The 19,990-nt window shown below is 37.8% G+C and overlaps 2 protein-coding genes across 4 annotated transcripts; one reads left to right on the forward strand and one right to left on the reverse strand.

The window, feature by feature from the left end:
• Nucleotides 1-1,838: 1,838 nt before the first annotated feature.
• On the reverse strand, nt 1,839-11,464 carry LOC105441606 (zinc finger protein 252-like). 3 transcript variants are annotated; one of them, XM_011672887.2, is made up of 3 exons: nt 11,376-11,464; nt 3,827-4,257; nt 1,839-3,117 (listed from the first exon to the last, which is right to left on the reverse strand). In XM_011672887.2, the coding sequence occupies exons 2-3, from the start codon at nt 4,176-4,178 to the stop codon at nt 2,192-2,194; spliced, it is 1,278 nt and encodes a 425-aa protein (XP_011671189.2). In that variant the 5' UTR covers nt 4,179-4,257; nt 11,376-11,464; the 3' UTR covers nt 1,839-2,191. The 3 variants fall into 3 exon arrangements, with proteins under 3 accessions (XP_011671189.2, XP_030847393.1, XP_011671190.2); XM_030991533.1 differs by lacking the exon at nt 11,376-11,464 and adding an exon at nt 10,427-10,447; XM_011672888.2 differs by lacking the exon at nt 11,376-11,464 and adding an exon at nt 5,391-5,534.
• An 867-nt stretch (nt 11,465-12,331) lies between these two features.
• On the forward strand, nt 12,332-18,578 carry LOC100890678 (zinc finger protein 37). Its single transcript, XM_003725511.3, has 4 exons — nt 12,332-12,716; nt 14,153-14,283; nt 14,797-15,318; nt 15,814-18,578. Exons 1-4 carry the CDS (start codon nt 12,334-12,336, stop codon nt 16,794-16,796), a joined length of 2,019 nt encoding a protein of 672 aa, XP_003725559.1. The 5' UTR covers nt 12,332-12,333; the 3' UTR covers nt 16,797-18,578.
• The last annotated feature ends 1,412 nt before the right edge of the window (nt 18,579-19,990 follow it).

Below are 19,990 nucleotides of genomic sequence, written 5' to 3' on the forward strand. Positions count from 1 at the left end.
CCGTCTCTCTTTCTCTCCCCTATTTCTCCGCCATCTCTCTTTTTGTTTTTACTCAATTCAACTTTATGTCATGTTTAAATTCTGTAAAACTTGACACATGCTAAAAAATAAAGCTGATAAACTGAAATGTGAAGCTGCAACATATTTCTAGTTTAATAACATGTAGGAAACGCAGAAGAATTACTGAAAAATCTTTATAAAATATGACTGATAACTTCATATCCTTCTTCTGATTGAAATAATAGAAAACCAATTATAAAAAATATCATGTTGCCTGATTCATGTGATACACGTACATGTACATTGTATATGGGTCATGCATTAATGGAAAATTATGCTTAAAATAATTAAAATGATGAAGTTGCTGTCATCTTAATAAATTCATGAAAGGGAACCAAAACCTTCATACTAAGTTACTTTTATTGTAAAGTTTAAAAGATTTGAATAAAATCAGTGAAAATTTGAACAAAATCGGGCAAGGAATAAGGAAGTTAGAGCTTTTTTAAATGACTAGTCACTAGAGAGCGGTATTCAATTTGATGACATCATCTGTGGTCAACTCTCCATGCCTTTTGTACATAAAATTTCACGATTTTTTCGTTTTCTTCGTATTTATTTGTGTTCTTGATCCGACTTCATAACATGTGAAGTAGAATATCATTTTGCATTCTATATCTTGCTTTCAGGGGAGTAGATTTTCTCAATCACAAGAAATAAGGAAAAACATGAAATTTGTGTTAGTAGTATATATCTCTATGGTTAACCCCCATATGAATTTGACTGCAATACATCAATTTAGAGTGTACACGTACCATTGTCTTATAAGATACCAAAGAGTCTGTGTAATATTATCCTTCTAAAAACACCTAGTGATGAGGTACAATTAAACAATTAGATTTGTTTTGCTGGTAATTTTGATTCAACCTTCCCCTTTCCCCACCCTGTGTACTTGAGAAATGGATTCAGAAAAACACATGAATAAAAAGTGTCAAATTATTCTTCAAACCACTAATAGACAGTACACAGTAATCTCATGAGCTGAATCTCACCATTTGAAATAAATTCATGCAAAGTTACTTCATAACTTACATATTTTACAAAAAAGACCTACTTTCACAAAAAGTATACTCTACTTATATACACTTTAACTATTAGAGTTATTTGTATCAGATAAATGATAGTGCAGTTTGAGGAAGCAACAATGAAAAGCAAATTGATAGATCATTGTGTTGAACTTTGCATGATGCCTTGACACAAAGATGGAATTCTGTTATAACGGATAATAAACATATTATAGAAAAATGTATTATTACAGATCTAATTAGATAGCTGCCAACCTTCCAAAGCAAACATTTTAAATCTCGATAAGGCCACAGAAACACAATCCAATATATTTTGTATGATTTTATACTGAAAAAGTTTTCAGAAAAAGGAGAAATCTAGGGGTTCTAACTTGACTTTAAGGGATTAAAAATTGGAATCATTCCTCCAAAATGGGTAGCTCTGTCATTATGTCCAAGACCTTGGAGGGATAAGTGTGCTAGGCTCTCTCGCTCCCTCTCTCTCTCTCTCTCACTCCCTCTCCCTCTCAGCCAACGTACATCTCACAAAAGCTCACCTTGATTTATTACCTATGACATAGCATTTTGATAATGGGAAACAAAGTAAAGCTCTCCGAGTATAAAATATAAGTTTTGCGTACAGATATGATTCAATTTAACCCTTTAAAACAAACGTCAGTTAAAGACCGTCAACACTACTGGGACAGAAGGGATTAGACCACACAGCGAGGTCACTGACAGGTGGCTATCTCATTAACTCAGCTCTCAACTAACATAAGAAAAAGAGGATCATTGGGGACCAACAGGCACCGATTGGGGAAGTTTTCTATATAGAGGGAGCAAGTAGCTACAAGTAGGACAGTGGGGCTTTAAGACTACTCAAACTTTGAATTTCACTCCTCCAACACTAAAATCACATGACTGACATTACACAAACATTAATGTGGCATGATATTCGGCATGCACAATTTAAATATCAGACATGATAACACCAAAAAGGAAACCTATAGAAGTTAGAACTTAACTTATAAAAAAGCACTGGTTACAGTTTTTCTCTTTTGAACATGTACCTGATCACCAAGAAACCTTTTCAAAAGAACGTTCTTGGTTTTCTTGCAAGAGAGAAAGCACTAACCTTCCTCATTGTTGCCTCCATTGTGAATTTTCAAATGTTTTGTAAAATTACCCTTAGTACGAAATCCCTTTTCACAGTACGAGCACCGATAAGGTTTCTCCCCTGTGTGTATCCTAACATGCTCGTCTAGATGACATTTCTTAGAGAATTTCTTGCTACAATACGAACATTCATGATGAGGCTTTACTCCTGTATGCCATTTCACATGTGTATTTCTCCCATCCAATGATGCAAACCTCTTGTTACATAGAAAACATTGATATTTATGTGTCCTGTTGTGAAGAGTTAGACTACACTTGGATCGAAATGTACTGCTACAATGAGAACATGAATAAGAATTTTCAAAGGTCATTGTTCCTATGTGTGAGTCAAGGGTGGACTTTGTTTTGAAAGCTCTTTTACAATATGGACATTGAGATTGGCTTTGGCCATAAGAATGTTCTGTTTGATCTTGTGTTTGTACAGTTAGAATGTTCTTTACTTGGTTATGTGTTCTGATATGTACCTTAAGGTCAGTCTGTTTAGCAAATGTACTTGTACAATGAATACATTCATAAGGCTTCTCCCCTGTGCATTTAGTCTTGTGTTTTACAAGGTCAGACTTGGACAAAAATGACTTCTTACAAAGGGAACAATGGAAAGTGTCATAGGTCTTCATACCAACATGAAATTGGAGATGTCTGGTAAGGTGACACTCTATAGAAAATGAGCAATCACAGAAAAAACATTGAAGAGAGGGTTTTCCACCAGAGTCGGTCCTCTCATGCTTCTTCTGACAATAAGAACATACAGACCCTGTACTAGGCTCTGTCACCTTACATTCACAAGATTTATTGTTTCCACCATGATCATCATCTCCACTTTCTCTTGTTTCTCCATCGAAGCATCTTCCGTCTTCCTCATTCTGCCAAAAATCAATTTCTGTAAATGATCGAAATTGCAAAATATTTCAAAGTTATGACTATTGTTCAAATTTTCTAACAGAAACTTGTGTATGACTGTAAGATGGATTTGGCAAACGCAACATATTTCAAAGTCAGACAACACACATTAAACTCGTTGTATGACAATCCTTTTAAATTTAATATGATTTTTTTTTCGGGTGGTTGAAAAATTGAACATTGAAATTATGTTGAAATTGAAGATTGGTCTGACTTACACTTTTTGTGCAGCTTTTAATACACGTTACTGTAAAGATGTTTTAGTAGCACATGTACATTTTTTATCACTGTGATCATTAGAGAATAATATACATGTATCTAGAAAGGCAATGCAGAGAGTATGGTTCCAAAGAACCATAATTAGGCTATAGTGTAACTATCACATGAAACTTTTGAACATCATGAACAAGCATTTATGCAAACAATATTCAAGAATTGCCAAATTCAACATGGCATCAGTTTTGATTATTTTACAGCATAACACTTTCGCAAATCTAGGCCCTGTCTCATAAAACTTGTTATCATTAACAAGTTACAATAACTGTTATATAAGCTACTGGCATTTGATTGGCTGAGGGCAAATATGTCATAGAAATTTTGCATTTTTTATTGATAACAAGTTTTACGAAACAGGGCCCAGAACCACTCACATGTCATTAGTTTTCCCATCTTACAGTAACAAACTTTACCTTCTTTGATAAGAACATGAAAACTAACAGAGTTCCTCTCTTGTGTAGGTGGCACAGACTCCCTTTCACTACTCTCTTGCGAGGTGTCTCCAATTCTCTCATCATCTTCCAATACAGACTCCTGACCAACAGCAATCAACACTGTTTCACTCGCCTGTGGATCTGATGAAAGAGCTGAACTGGCAATCTCAGGTTCAGCAAACATGTCAATCCAACCTTTCTCATCAACGCAGGACTGTTTTACATCTTCCTGTAGTGATTCTTGATCTCTATCACTCTTACCCGTCTCAGCTTCATAAAACAAAAGTTCTTCCTCTTTTATGTAGAATTCCATTGAGCTTTCTTCTTTCATGTAGCAGGCCAGGCATAGACCTACTTCTTTGACTGGTGTCAATCTTTGCTCTCTTTCCCCTTGTTGCTTTCAAAGTACTCTGAAAAAAGGAAAAAGGGGCAAGAATATTAATTTTCACTAAATTTCATGATTATAGCAAAAGAAGTTTCCAAAACTGGTCTTTACCTTTAAAGGTAAAGACCAGTTTTGGAAACGCCCTCCCCCCCCCCCCCCCCCTCTCAAAAAATGAAATGGAAGCTCTTATTACAAATCATGTGAAAGAATATGTTTTGACAAATACGTGATCATACACATTTTGCCGAGAAACCGCCTACTAATTGATATATTTGGTGAATCATTATATCTATCCGGACCGGATAGATATCGCACACGTGTCGCGTAGTTCCATATACATCTTTCTGTGTACAGTGCTTGTAACTTTACCAAGACTGGGCCAAATTTCTTATCATTTTGGGGATTCCAGAACGTTGCAGTACACACCAATACTTATATGCTAGATGATCAACCTTTTCTAATCGACTCCACAACGTTTCTTTCACAATGCAATCGCATGACCATAACTGGTCTTTAGCTTTAAAGGGATCCGGTAACTTTGTCTCAGATTCTGAAACAAAATTCTGGATTTAGCTCATGATGCAATGATAATTATAAACCTTTAGGTCAGTCAGGAACCCCATGACTTTTACAAGCCGATCGTCTGTCTGATTATCAAGATATTTATGATTGAAATTACAAATTTTGAAAACCGTTCGCCTGACGGTTTTCATAACACTACAGTCTATTGGGGAAAACGAGTATGGTAAAACCGGTCACTCAAAGATTTTTACTTTTTTTGAGGCACTTCTTGATCATTTTGAAGCGCAATTTTTTTAGGGCTTCAATATTACACCATATCACAGACACTGATAACACGTAGGGCCGTGTATCTCAGATTTAACATTGTTAAACGGTCCCTTTAAGTTTAAGTTTTACTATTTTTTAAGTTTGAACAATTCTCATTTTCGTCATATTTAAGATACAAACTGGAAATTTAGTCTGAGATGTTCGTTGATTTTTCTATTTTATGTGTTTGCAATGCCGTGTGTGCGTCAGTTATGTGTGAAGTGCGTCACCTGTTTAAAGCAGGACGTGTCAAAATCTCTGTGGTGTGACGTAATACTGGTATTACGTATTGACTTTGCCAATGAACTTAAGTGGCCCTCTCTCACTTACATTCAAAGCCACTCGAGTGGATCGGCCAATGAGAGCGCGTTAACTCATGATACAGCGCTCAATGCCCAAAGTTCTTTGTGACCGGTCACTCACAGATTTTTACTTTTTTGAGGCACTTCATCGCTCATGATCATTTTGAAGCGCAATTTTTTTAGGGCTTCAATATTACACCTTATCAGACACTGATAACATGAAGGGCCATGCATCTCAGATCTAACATTGTTAATTACGATCAGAATACCACCCAATAACTTTAAGTTTACGTTTGTCAAATATCCCAACATCCGGCAAACCCGGACTTTAGTGCCCAGCTGAAAATCTCAGTTTATTATGGATTTAATATCAATAATATTAATTATGCTAATATGTGCAAATATAAACATACCAAAACTTGATGATTTTTAATCATTTGACGTCATAAAAAGCAATTTTAAGCCAAAAATAGCAGCGAAGTAGGGGATCTCCTCTTTGCTTGATGCGAGATACTAGCGAACTGAAATAACTTGGTTCACCAATGAAAATGATGCAAATTTGTTTGTTATTCCAGGTTATAACTTGTTAAGCAATAGTAGAGTAGACAGACGTGGTGGTGGTGTTGCCCTTTATGTTCCGTCTGGGCTCGATTATCGAGTATGTCACGAGCTTAATGTTATGACTGAAAATCTAGAAGCTTTATTTGTTGAAGTCTTTATTTCTGGTAAAAATAATATCGTAATTGGAGTCGTGTACAGACCTCCCAATGGTATTTTGAACATTTTTTTGGACGAAATGCAGAGAGTTTTGGAAAGCCAGTCACTTAACGGTAAATCCTTATTTTTGGTTGGAGATTATAATATAAACCTTTTACAGCACAATGTTGATGCTCATGTTGATGATTTCCTGAATTTGATGTTGTCGTTTTCTTTGTTGCCCTTGATAACAAAACCAACAAGAGTAACTGAATCCTCTGCTACTCTAATTGACAATATCTTTAGTAACTTACAACCTTTTCCCTTATCTACTATTGTTGTGTCGGACTTGTCTGACCATTTTCCTGTGTATACTGTAATTCCTTTGGGAAAAAAACTTGTAGTCACCCATAAGAACATTTATGTTAGAAGAAACACCCCAGAAAATATTAATCAGTTTAGAGAGGCGTTATTGGCGACAAACTGGAGTGATGTTCTTTTGAATCAGTGTGATGAGAGTGCCTTCGATATTTTCATGAATAGGTTTTTATTGTTGTATGATGCTAATATTCCAGTAGTAAAGAGTAAAAACAACCGTAGAAGAACTCCACGTATGCCGTGGGTCACCAATGCTATGCTGAAATCAATAAATAAGAAAAATGAGCTGTTTTATAAGTATAAGAAAGCAGGGACGGTAGCTCTAAAAAGGAAATATTCCGTTTACAGAAATACTCTGACTTCTGTGCTGCGTGCAGCCAAAAAACAATACTATTTAGCACAGTTTAAAGCAACTTACAATAATATCAAGGGCACGTGGAAGGTGATAAGAAATGTATTTCAAAAAGCATCTAAAGTAACAAGTATAATACAAATGAATATAGATGACCAAATGGTTGAAGATAAAAATATTATAGTGGAAAAGTTTAATGAATATTTTTGTAATATTGGTCCGAATCTGAAAAAAATATTCCTAACAGTCAAACTGATTTTCATGATTACTTAGTAGAACCTAACATGCAAAGTTTATTTCTGGTGCCCACAAATGAAGAAGAATTGCTTGGTATTGTTAGAGCCCTCAAGAACAAGAAAAGTCCTGGGTATGATCATATTGGGAACGAACTTATTAAGCAAGTTATTGTCGGTATCCTTCAACCACTAGTTCATATTTTTAATTTGTCTATGTCAAGCGGAGTTGTACCGATAAACATGAAGATCGCAAAAGTTGTACCAATTTTTAAAAAAGGTGACTCTCAATTACTGACAAATTATCGTCCGATTTCTTTGTTAACCTGTTTTTCAAAAATTCTGGAAAAAATTATTTATGTAAGAACTATAACATTTTTAAACAAAACATGTGTCTTCAGTAATTATCAGTTTGGTTTTCGGGAGAAGCATACAACAACACATGCAATCTTACACCTTATAGATAAACTTGCTTCTGCCTTAGATAGTCGCTTACACACCATTGGTACATTTTTAGACTTTTCCAAGGCCTTTGATACTGTAGACCATGAAATTCTCTTAAGTAAATTATGTCATTATGGTGTCAGGGGAGTCGCCTTAGATTGGTTTAGAAGTTATCTAACTGAAAGAAAGCAATATGTGTCCTTAAATGGAATTGACTCTAGTCCCCAAAAAGTAACATGTGGTGTTCCCCAGGGATCCATTTTGGGACCACTTTTATTCATTTTGTATATTAATGATTTTCAACGCTCATCAAGTGTATTATCATTCATATTTTTTGCTGATGACTCAATTGTATTTTTTTCTCATAGATGTCCACAAACATTGTTGAAAACTGTTAATGAAGAGTTTCGAAAAGTAATGAAGTGGATTAATGCTAATAAGTTATCCTTGAATCTTCAGAAAACTAATTATATACTGTTCAGTAATTCAGTTAATATTTTGCCAGGCGAAGTGGCATTCAATAATAACCCAATTGAGAGAGTAACTTCAACGAAATTTCTTGGAATATACATAGACGAGAAACTGAATTGGAAAACTCATGTGGACAAATTAAGTAAAGTGGTGTCAAAAAATACTGGTGTTATTTATAAGTTGAGATCATGTTTACCTCGAGAGGTATTGTTCATTTTGTACTCTACTCTTATTTTATCATATATCAATTATGGTATGTTGGCATGGGGCAAATCATCCAAAACTCAAATCCACAGGCTTTTTGTTGTGCAGAAGCGGGTTATTAGAATAATTTGTAAAGCAAATTATCGTGCACATACAAATCTACTTTATTATGAAAACAGTATTCTAAAACTAGAAGATCTATATTCAATGCAACTTGGAATGCTCATGTTTAGCATTCACTCTGGAGACCTCCCTCCTGCCCTTGCTCAAATCTTTAGAAGAATAACCAAATTCACAGCTATAATACTAGACAGGCTTCTGCTCTCCATTTACCATATGCAAGGACAACCTTCACTTTGAATACACTAATGTCCACTGGCCCCAGGTTCTGGAATTCACTTGATACTACCATAACAAATGCTTCAAGTATCTCAGTTTTTAAACGTAGACTTAAGTCATATTTTCTTGACAAGTATGTCGATGACACATGAATGTGTTATCAAGCTTTATTGTTAGTGTACTGTAGCATATTTAACTCTACTCTTGATTTTTTTTCGTTAATTCTTGACTTTGACATATAACCCCCTTTATCCCTTTTCTTTTTTCTTCTTCTTTCTCATCTGTACATACTACATATACCATATATTCCTACTTGACCTCTGCACTCAGAGAGCAATAACTCATTGATGTCTCGACTTGGTGTCGGCTTGGGTTTGTCCATATTAGATCATATTAGATGCAACGTTGGGTAGTTGTTCTCTGAGAGTATTTTGTAAATAGTTTTATATATTCCATATTTGTTGTTGTATTCATAAATAAGTTATCTTTGTCACATCATATGAGGGGCCTTAACTTAACAAGCTGTGCTTCAACCAAGGTCTCCTCGTCTTCCTTTGTTCTACATTGTACTGTTATGATTATACTCTATTATATTTTGTCACATGTGTTTTCTGGAAGACAAATAAACTTGAAACTTGAAACTTGAAACTTGAAACCGAATAAAAACTATGGTGAACTAAAAAAAGAAAAGAAAAAATCAAACCACCTCTGAAATTACCTTTGAAATGTTTATTAATTTTTTCTTCCGATATGCGCACATGATAGGGGCAGGTTGGGATGGGATGGGGGGGTGCTCAATAGTCGCCAAATTTGGGGTAAAAGGGCAACTGGCCTTGGGGGGGGGGGCTAAATTTATTATTTACTTATTTTTCTTTGTAATCATTTTTCTAATTTTTTTCCGGGGTGGCTCTTTTCTTTATTCTGCTTCTTCTTTCTTTCTCACCAGATATGCACGAAACATTGGGGGTTTGAAGAGATGACACCCCCCCCCCCTTCCTGATGGGGGCGCCAAATTTAAGGGTTATTTTAATCTTTCTTTCTTTTTCTCTGCCCCCCCCCCCCCCCCCCCCCGTCCCTTTCTCCCTTTCTCTTTAATAGGCATGCACGCATCGAGGCCAGTTGCCCTTTTACCCCAAATTTGGCGAGTTTTCAGCACCCCCATCCCATCCCACTCGCCCCCTCGATGCGTGCATGCCTATTAAAGAGAAAGGGAGAAAGGGACGGGGGGGGGGCAGAGAAAAAGAAAGAAAGATTAAAATAACCCTTAAATTTGGCGCCCCCATCAGGAAGGGGGGGGGGGTGTCATCTCTTCAAACCCCCAATGTTTCGTGCATATCTGGTGAGAAAGAAAGAAGAAGCAGAATAAAGAAAAGAGCCACCCCGGAAAAAAATTAGAAAAATGATTACAAAGAAAAATAAGTAAATAATAAATTTAGCCCCCCCCCCCCAAGGCCAGTTGCCCTTTTACCCCAAATTTGGCGACTATTGAGCACCCCCCCCCCCCCCCCATCCCATCCCAACCTGCCCCTATCATGTGCGCATATCGGAAGAAAAAATTAATAAACATTTCAAAGGTAATTTCAGAGGTGGTTTGATTTTTTCTTTTCTTTTTTTAGTTCACCATAGTTTTTATTCGGTTATTTCAGTTCGCTAGTATCTCGCATCAAGCAAAGAGGAGATCCCCTACTTCGCTGCTATTTTTGGCTTAAAATTGCTTTTTATGACGTCAAATGATTAAAAATCATCAAGTTTTGGTATGTTTATATTTGCATATATTAGCATAATTAATATTATTGATATTAAATCCATAATAAACTGAGATTTTCAGCTGGGCACTAAAGTCCGGGTTTGCCCAACATCCAACCAATCCCCAATCATAAGTCATTTCAATTTAAATTTATTGGTCCAGATGGAGAAAAAAATTCCGATTAAATGCATTATATTTACAGAGAGGGGCGACTGTGTATAGTAGGCGATCCGACCACACAATTTGGGGGCGATCGACTCCCGGCCCCCCACTCAGTGTTATTTAGGGTACGCATATGCTCGTACCCTCTTTTTGAAAGCACCCCCTATCTGAGGACTGCCAACATTTCCGAACCCCCCTTTCGCGGGCTTTTCGCGGGCTTTTCCTGCCCTGGAGACCCCCCTAAATCAGGAAAAATGCTAAATTTACCCCCCTTAATTCGGAATAATTTCTCAGGAGTCCAAAGGCAAAGAGATGAGAGAAAAAAAGAAAAACACCCCCTTTTTAAAGAAATCTCCGGGTGAAAAGTCAAATACACCCCTTTTTTTACAATTCTCGGGCCGGACTTTGTCGCACGAAAAGTACCCCTTTACCGGACATTTTGGCAACACGCATGCGGTCATTCCGACCTCTGAGTGGGGGGGCCGGGGATCGACTACGCCAAAGGAGGCGACTGTGTATATGTGGCGACCGGCTGACGTCTTTTTTTAACCTAACCTAGCCATCCTATTGCTGCATTATGACTCCCCAGGTCATACATTGTCCATAATCATTGCGACATACTGGTTATTAAAGTACACAATCTGGCCGATTTAATTTTGATGTTCACCACACCGTAGATTTATACCAACGCAAATATTCATATATTCAAATATTAATATGCAGCGCAGGATGGCTAGGTTAGGTTTAAAAATGTCGCGACCGGCTGGGGGGCGACCTGACCAGACACCAACGAACCCGTGCGGAGCTGAGAGCCATCCGGAGAGAGAGCCATGTAAACAAACCCTAAAATGTGTCCAAAATCACACCTTCCCACATCCGACGAATATTGGACAGTGGCCTTAATGAATTTTATGCCACTTCTTCTCCTAATTGTCGTCGACAATGCTAATTCGGAGTTAAAATAACTAAATAATAGCAATATCTTACCAGACCGATACAGCGCAGCTGCAGCTGCAGCTTAGGTTCCACTCCACATGTCGGCAGTAACGCGCGTACGCAGGATTTTTTCAAGGGGGGGTTTAACATTTTTAAATTGGGCCGAAAATTTCGCAACGACTCAGCTAGCCGCTGAAAAAGCGGGGCGTGGGGGGGGGGGGGACACTTTTTTTTTGGGGGGGGGGGTCTCGAAATTTGAAAATCCGACATTTTGTTCCGTTAGGGGGGGGGGGTAAGGTCACCTTTTTAAGGTCAGCCATTGGCATAACTTTTTTTTTTTTAATTACAAAAAAAAGAAGAAACAAAAAATCACAAAGGGGGGGGGGGATTTTGCTCCAAAATACACACATAAAAAAAACTGTTGAGCATGCACTGCTAGTTCGCCATTAAGCTAGTATTTTTTAAATTTAATTACAGAACATTGTATCTTTTTTCTCAATTCCTCTTTATATTTTCCTTTGCAGTTTTTCTCTCTGTATATTTCTTTCCAAATATCTCTCTCTCTCTCCCCCTCTCCCTTTCATTTTCCTTTGCAGTTATAGCTCTCTTCCACACACACACTGCACTCTCTCTCTCTCCCTCGATCCCTCTCCCTCTTATTTTCCTTTGTGCAGTTCCTCTCTTTGTAAATTTCTTTCAAACACATACACACACACCCCCGCCAATAAGGGGGGGTTTCGGTCGCCCCCCCCCCCCCCCCTGGATCCGCCACTGCATGTATATAGATTTTTTTGAGGGGGGGAGTGGGTTGAGCTGTCCACCGAAGCACCCCCACCCTGGACCTGGTCGAGTTGTCCAGGGTATTGGGTCGGCTTGTCCAGGGTCGGGCTGTCAGGTGGGGCGGCTGGCTAGGATCACGTACGTATATCTACATGCGCCAGGCTATACGCTAGCGCGCTAGCGCCTGGCATGGCCTAGCCAGCTTGCCTGAGCTGCGCCTAGCCTGCCGATGTGCTTTTCGATTGAAATGGCAGACGGGAGGTCGAGCTCGAGGGGATACAATCAGACGAGAATACGTATCCACAGCGCGTACGATATATGGGTGGAACACAAGAATATATTTGGACGTGGAATGGTAGTCCCATCCAGGGAAAGTTTGAATGAAAAGTTCGCGATGCATCTGCTTGAGATTCACTCCAGTTGCAAACTGTGCAATGTTCCACCATGCGCTACCGTCGCCAGCCCCTGGTGCGCAGCTGAGGTGATCCCTGGTAATTACGGCCTGCCACCACCCATCAAGTCTCCAGTTGCAGTTCCTCCTCTCAATCCACCAAGGCCACCTGCCATGGCCATGCGGCCCATGCCTCCTTTGGCGCCAATTATTAAGCGAAGGTAATGATGATGGAGGGAGGGGGGGGGGTGGGGGTGTCCAGAGGGTGTTGAAAGAATCCGGGCTAACCCGGCCTCGGCCCCCGTCGCTGTAAAAACTTTCCTTTTGGGTCATTTTACCCTCACCCTAGGGCTAGGCCTAACCCTAACCTTAATTGCCTAAACCTAATCCTAACACTAAACTTAATTGCAAAAACTGACAGTTTTTACAGCGAGGCCGAGTTCCGAGTTGGCCCGACTCCTCTTGAAAGAATGGGTGTTGTTGTTGCAATGTTGGTAGTTTTATGGCGTTCACTGACACTAGCTTCATTCAGTACTAGAGTCTACTACTACATCTAGACTCTCAGGCGAGTAGCCAGGGGGGGTGGTGGGGGAAATTGCCCCCCCCCCCCCAAAAAAAAAAAAGAGAAGGAAGAAAGGAAGAGGACGTAGGAAGAAAAAGGATTAAGAGTCGAAAACGGTACAACAAATCGTCTTCTTTCTCTAATAATTTAATGAAACATCAAAGATTCCGCGCGGGGGGGGGGGGGGGGGGGGGGGGGGGAACTGAATTCAGACAAGGATTAAGAGTGGAGAATGGTACAACGAATCGTCTTCTTTCTCTAATAATTTAATGAAACGTCAAAGATTCCGCGCAAAGCGTGGGAGGGGGGAACTGAATTCAGACAAGGATTAAGAGTCGAGAACGGTACAACGAATCGTCTTTTTTCTCTAATAATTTAATGAAACGTCAAAGCTTCCGCAACTTCCCCCCTCTCCCCCCCCCCCCCCCCCCCCAGGGAGTGCGCGCTCTGTAAGTGATTCGCACGCTTTGCGTGCTCACTTCCACCCCCTAAAATAAAATCCTGGCTACGCGCTTGTAGACTATAGATATATAAAAATGCCATAAATTAACTTCAGTTATAAAATATAATCATAAGAAAATCAGTTATCGGTAAAGAATCACAATTTATTTGGAGTCTCTAGATGGTTTACAACTTCATCATGTTAATATTCCTGCCTTTTTAAACAATACGTTTAAATCTGGTCAGCTCAGTTTTGATTGCATAAAAATCTAGCTTTGCTCAATCTGAAACAGGTTGAACAAGAAGTCCACCCTGGTATTAAGTTGGTTTTAATAGAACCAGAAAATGCACAGAATACATGTAGGGTCTATGTCAGTGAAAATTTGAACAAATGCCAAATTCTGATTAAAACAAGAAAGTTGTGAATTTTTGAAAGTTGTGATCAATTGAACACAAATTTTAAGTGTAACACTGACATGCCTTGTGACTTCCTCTCTATTTGCTCTGTACATAAAATTTCATAAATTTTAATTTTCTTATTATTGATGATGAAATTTAAACATTTCCATACAGATTACAGGGATTGAATAGAAAGATACAATGATAATAAGAGGACATATTAAATGTTGTACAAAATAATAATTTTTGTTACAGTCATCTCCAAAGCACACCAACCCCCACATCAAGCAAGCCACAAGAGTCTTCAAAGAGCCCAAGTACATCTTCATTTCAGGACACGAAGCCCAACACTCCTTGTCTTCCTAGCAGCCCAACCACATGCTCTGGTATGTTCTTTAGAAAACAATATATATAAACATATATATGAATTGTGCCCACTTAACTTGAGCATATTAATAGAGTTGGAATTTCGCTACAAATTAACAGGATTAACTTACATGTACCGTAGCTCTGTATTATTTAACACCCATGTGGCTCCAAAACGACAATAATAGAGTAGATATAGGGAAGTAATAGAGGTAGGGTGATTCTATAAATAGGGTCATAAAGTAGGATGATAGTATAGATTTAGGGTACATGGTATTAGACAAAGTAGAGGTAGGGTAATGAGGTAGGATCAAGGATGGCAGCAGAGGTAGGGTGGTAGTAGTAGGAGAGTAGTAGAGGTAGGATTGTAGTGAGGTAGGGGGCAATGTGTGCATATCAAATGTGCAAAAACGTATTATCTAGTGTTCTGCAACCATTGAACTCAGTGCAGTATATAATCATATACAGGCTTTTTTGTGTAAACTTTGCAGTTTTTCCATGTAGACTCTACCGTGTCCTTTTTTATTTTTTAGGAGAGAGTGTAAACAATCTGAACACCATGGGGAAATCCAAGAAGGGGATATATGAAGAGCTACAGCCGGCAGAAAGAGTATGCTGCCAGACTGACTGCACATCTGGAAGTGGAGAAAACATGCAAGATGATTACAGAGAAGACAGTGAAGCTGAAGAGATAGCTGGAGAGCAGCAGACTAGAGAAAAACATGATTACGAGATCTTCTTTATCAAAGAAGAGGATTTAGATGGTTACTATGGGGAAGGGGATAAACCCAAAGAGAAACTGGCAGATCTTCTACCAGCAGGGGATGTAGAAGATGACGCCTCTAATGCAAAAGAAAATGGTCTTGAAGATGAATGGATAGAAGATGATAAATCTGAAGGACATCAACTGGCAGATGAAGAAGGGCTACCTTACCATGTGCTCATAAAAGAAGAGGTGTCGGACGATGACTATCTTGAAAACGATTATCAAGGAGATGGAGAAGGTGATGAAACAAGGAACGTGCAGATTACGGCACACTCTTCATCCGAACAAGGTAGTGAAATAGTTTGCATGGATCATCAGGAAAAGGATTATGACATCCATAGCTTACGAGACAGTGTGAAGTGTTGAATCTAAGAATATATTTGTTTAAAATGTTTAAATTAAAACAGGAAAACCTCAGCAAACAATTTAGAGATGTGAGACCCCCCCCCCCCAATAATTTCTTTCAACTCCCAAAGGGTGACTCGCTTAGAATAAGGCCAACTCATATGACACATGCACTCTCTAATTTTGCAGATGGTTTTGTTTGAGGCCAATATCATAATCATACAATATGATATACTATCATTTTTGTGGCATTTTTTCAGTGTTAGGATTGTATTTTATTTACTAATCTTTTGAAGTTTAAAAAGAGACAACAAATTGAAGCATCCAGCTCTTAGCAGCTTGTGTGAATGTGTTACAATTTTTTTTTTCATTAAAGCATAATGTAATTTCTCTGTTTTTATCAAAATTATATTTCTTCAAATCCTCCTTTTCTCCTTAGATGGAAGCTCAAGCAAGGAGGACTGCAATGAAATTCCAAGATCGACCCCGCAGATCACAAGAAAACGGAAGGATGGTTCACCATGTAATGAGTCAGAAACAACCTTGACAGTGTCAGAAGCAATTGTCTCTTCAAGATCTGATATGTCTCTAAGTAAAGGTTCAGTAAGCTCTACTCACAGACAAAATCAGGATGACCACCTCCAAGTACTGTGTGTTGCAGAGGTCGATACCATAGACCAAGATTTACATCATGAGCATGGACAGTTGAATTCTGCAGGAGCAATTGATTGTGGTGAAGAGATCCAAGAGTATTCAATGTGTGACACAGGATTCCCAGATGAAAGCAGTCCCATGAACTTTGCACGAGAAAAGCGGTTTGAGTGTCCAGAATGTCATAAAAGGTTCACTGAAAAGAGAAGTCTTATGCGACATAAGGAAGCCCATATACCTGTGAAACCCCACAAGTGTTCATTATGTGGTAAAGAATTTTCATCTGAGGGGAGACGCTTAGCACATGAACGTGTCCACACGGCAGGTAGATCTTTTGAGTGTCCTTATTGCAACAAAGGATTTACAGACAGCTGTGGTCTTACCCGACATATCAGAACTCATACAGGAGAGAAGCCTTTCAAATGTTCGCTTTGTGACAAATTATTTGCCATCAAGGGTAATCTTGTGCAGCATATGAAAAATCACACTGGGGAGAAACCCTTCCCTTGTGCCATTTGTGAGAAAAGATTTCTACATCAGAGTTGGCTTTCGAGGCACATGTACAGAGCCCACTCTGGAAAAAAGCCTTTTGAGTGTTGTGTATGTGACAAAAAATTCTCACAGCATAGCAATCTGACAAGACATATGAAAACCCACACAAGAGAAAAGCATTTCCCTTGTTCTTGTTGTGACAAAATATTTTCAACTAGGGGCAATTTTGAAAGGCATAAAAGAACCCATGTGGAAGAAGTGTCGCCATCGGGATCGTAAAAATATTGGGGATGTCAAATTTGGCAACAACAAAATGGAAGGTATTGTGAGGGGGGATGGGCTAGTGTTATGAGCGTGTAACAAGAGTACTTTTCTTAGGGAGCAAGGGCTCGTTTTACAAGCCCTGGCTGGGTTCTTGGAGGCAAAGCCCCAACTAGCTTTGCGCTGTAAACACTTTATACATGTAGGTAAAAACTTCAGCTTCCTCAAGTACCTTATTTATCGTAATTTTAACATACCTTACATGGAGAGATAAATTAGACTATAGACAACCATATTTGGTTTCCTGATAAGGCAACCAGTTCATTGGATGAGTACTGAGCTTTGGGTGATCACTTTCCAGTAACCAAAACAACCAACTACACTTTAGCATTAATAAATGAGTCAGCTACGACTTGACTTTGTGTTCTCTCCATCAAAAATATAATTAAATGTCAAGTACATTTATTATGGTGATAAGGTTAATGAGTCTTATGCGATGATTTTGATTAAGGTTATTACCAAGCTTTAAAAAGACCAGATTTTAAAGAAAAGTAATTTTCCTATTTAAATCTGCTCATCAGAAAAGAAATGTGCAATAGAAAGATATCACATTGGAAAACTCAAGATAGGCATTATCATGAAATGTATACCGATACGTTATATGATGTCAAATACATTGCAAGACTTGTATGGAATTTTCTGAAGTTCTTATTGAAAACTAAATCATTGATTATGTAAATGTACTTATCATACAATATTGAATCATGGCATCATAAGAGCAATTACAAATTGATTGAGTTGGAACTATCTTTGCAAATAGACAAACTGATATTAATTTATGAAAAGCCAAATTGAATTAAGAAAACCAATATTTCCATAGCATGAATTTAAGTAGAAATGGATTCAAATTTTTAATTGTTGTATCACAAGAAAGAAGAAATGGCGGGTGCAATCATGCAATGTACTAAACCTGTAGTACTGATTTATTTCTGCACTATACTTGCCAAAATCTCTGTTTAAGTTTGATCGAATATAGTTTTACAACACAATATTTATTCAAGAAATTTCAATCTTCATGTTGATTCGTAAACTTCAGAATCTTTGTCACCGTCACCCCCAATTTAAACAAAATGCAGATCTTGCCATCTTAACATGAAAAGGGGTGCCACCAGGTTCTCAAGATTGAACGGTGAACTTGGGGTGGAGAGAAGCGACCGAGGAGGAGAGGAGGATTTGGAAGAGGGGCTGACCCTCCTGAGTCTCCTCCCATAGCAAGGGTGTTCAACATTAAAATTTAAATACATTGTAGATTAAAAATCTCCCAATGTGTGTGTGTGTGTGTGTGTATGTGTGTAGGAAAGGAGGGTGGGGGGGCAGAGGCAGTGATATGCCCTCACCCTCTCCCTCGTACCTCACCTATAGAGGCCCTTGCTGTAATGATAGTCTATATTGGTCTGGAGATCTTTAAATCTAGCTAAAGTGGTGTCTGTTCCTTTTCAAATGATATTGGTGCTCTAGGAGTAAATAATAATAAATGTGCTGATGCTCTAGCAGTGCTATAGATTCTGTATAGTGAATTTTAAATCTTGCCATACTATCATGTACATCTAGAAACTGTTTGTTTACAGAAGATAGTGTTGTTAGCTTTTGTTGTATTTAGTAAAAACTAATAATTAAAGCATCTCTACAGTGAGAGCTATTATGCCTGTGTGGATATTTTTGGTATAAATAAAACTACAGGAATGGTCCTGAAGTGAAGGAACAACAGAATAAATGCAAAGGCTGAACAAAGATCCTCAATGTTTCTCTCTCTCTCTGGTATAATTAGCAAATACAGTATATTTTCTCTCCGCAGCCTTCCCCCAGTCTCCCTCCTTATCTCTCTTTCTTCTTTAAGGTTTTGTGTGTCTGATATGTTGACAAAAGTCAAGACGTCATTTGGTGTGATCAAAAATAAAAGAAAGTTTGCAGTAGTCTTAAAGAAAATACAGTGACATTGAAAAACAGAATACATAGACAATCTTATTTCTCTGCATTTTTTATTGTGAAGTCTTCATCACATTGACATTTTTCTACAGAGAGATCTTGTTTAACATGTTTCTTCAATAAGATGATTTTCAAAGATATGTCTGTATAAAAAGAAGACATTTTCTTCTTTGTCAGTATTTAAATTCTCAACTCGTTCAATACAAAAATACATGCACAATGGAACCATATCATAAACAATTGATTTAATCATTATTGTCAAATATGTATTTATCAACAAGATAAACAAAGGGAGAAACATAACTTTCATATTATGTAGTCATATTATACACATGAATCCTATATAGGTGGCATTCATCAAAACATAAATCAAAGAAATATGACAATGACAATATTGTCATTTATCAATTAGATCACAGTTATATTGCACTTACGTTATACATGATGTAGTAGAAAAGTTAAAGGTAAATACCAGTATTGGAAGCACCCCAATTTCAAAAAATGAAATGGAAGCTCTTATTACCAATCATGTGAAAGAATGTTTTGAATATTACATGACGATAAAATTTTGACAGGAAACCGCCTACTAATTGATATATTTGGTAAATTAGTATATCTATATTCTGTTGAGAGATACAAATGCATGTGTCGCGCATGTTTGTGTAGTCCCATATACATCTTTCTGTGTACAGTACTTCTAACTTTATGAAGACTTGGCCAAATTTCTCATAATTTTGATGATTCCAGAACCTTGCAGTACATCTATGCTAGATGATCAACCTTTTCTGATCGATTTCACAACGTTTCTTTCACTATGCAATTGCATTACCATAGCTGGTCTTGAGCTTTAAGTGTTTGACAAAGATACCATTCTAAGTACATAATAGTTGTAGAACGATGCAAAAGCTTTCAGAATAGGTATATTTCACCAAAATATTGTGAAATTACATCATACTAATATCAGAGGGATTTCAATACCCAAGACTCTGTCCTAAGTTCGTAACAATGTACGGTGGAAACTCGAATCAAAGAGCTCTGATATAAAAAGATGCTTGATATAACAATTAAGTAATATTGCTGGTCCCAGGTCTTCTTATTATTTGTATTTTAACCCTGGTATATATCTAACAAGATTCCTGTCCTCTTTATAATGAGTTTCCACTATATACCTGCACTTTGAATGGAACATTTCAAAACATATTAGATGACTGGCTGGAATGCTCCCC

The sequence above is a fragment of the Strongylocentrotus purpuratus genome, unplaced genomic scaffold (genome assembly GCF_000002235.5).
Source record: "Strongylocentrotus purpuratus isolate Spur 01 unplaced genomic scaffold, Spur_5.0 spur5_scaffold_2, whole genome shotgun sequence".
In the NCBI taxonomy this organism is placed as follows: domain Eukaryota; kingdom Metazoa; phylum Echinodermata; class Echinoidea; order Camarodonta; family Strongylocentrotidae; genus Strongylocentrotus; species Strongylocentrotus purpuratus.

What these genes read in the sequence shown, in the direction of transcription:
- LOC105441606 (XM_011672887.2), bottom strand. Translation starts at nt 4,178, where the DNA reads ATGAAAGAAGAAAGCTCAATGGAATTCTACATAAAAGAGGAAGAACTT. An exon ending in TCATGTTCTTATCAAAGAAG is followed by an intron (nt 3,118 to 3,826) that starts GTAAAGTTTGTT and finishes GATCATTTACAG; the next exon opens with AAATTGATTTTTGGCAGAAT.
- LOC100890678 (XM_003725511.3), top strand. Translation starts at nt 12,334, where the DNA reads ATGTGCTTTTCGATTGAAATGGCAGACGGGAGGTCGAGCTCGAGGGGA. An exon ending in CAGCCCAACCACATGCTCTG is followed by an intron (nt 14,284 to 14,796) that starts GTATGTTCTTTA and finishes TTTATTTTTTAG; the next exon opens with GAGAGAGTGTAAACAATCTG. An exon ending in ACACTCTTCATCCGAACAAG is followed by an intron (nt 15,319 to 15,813) that starts GTAGTGAAATAG and finishes TTTTCTCCTTAG; the next exon opens with ATGGAAGCTCAAGCAAGGAG.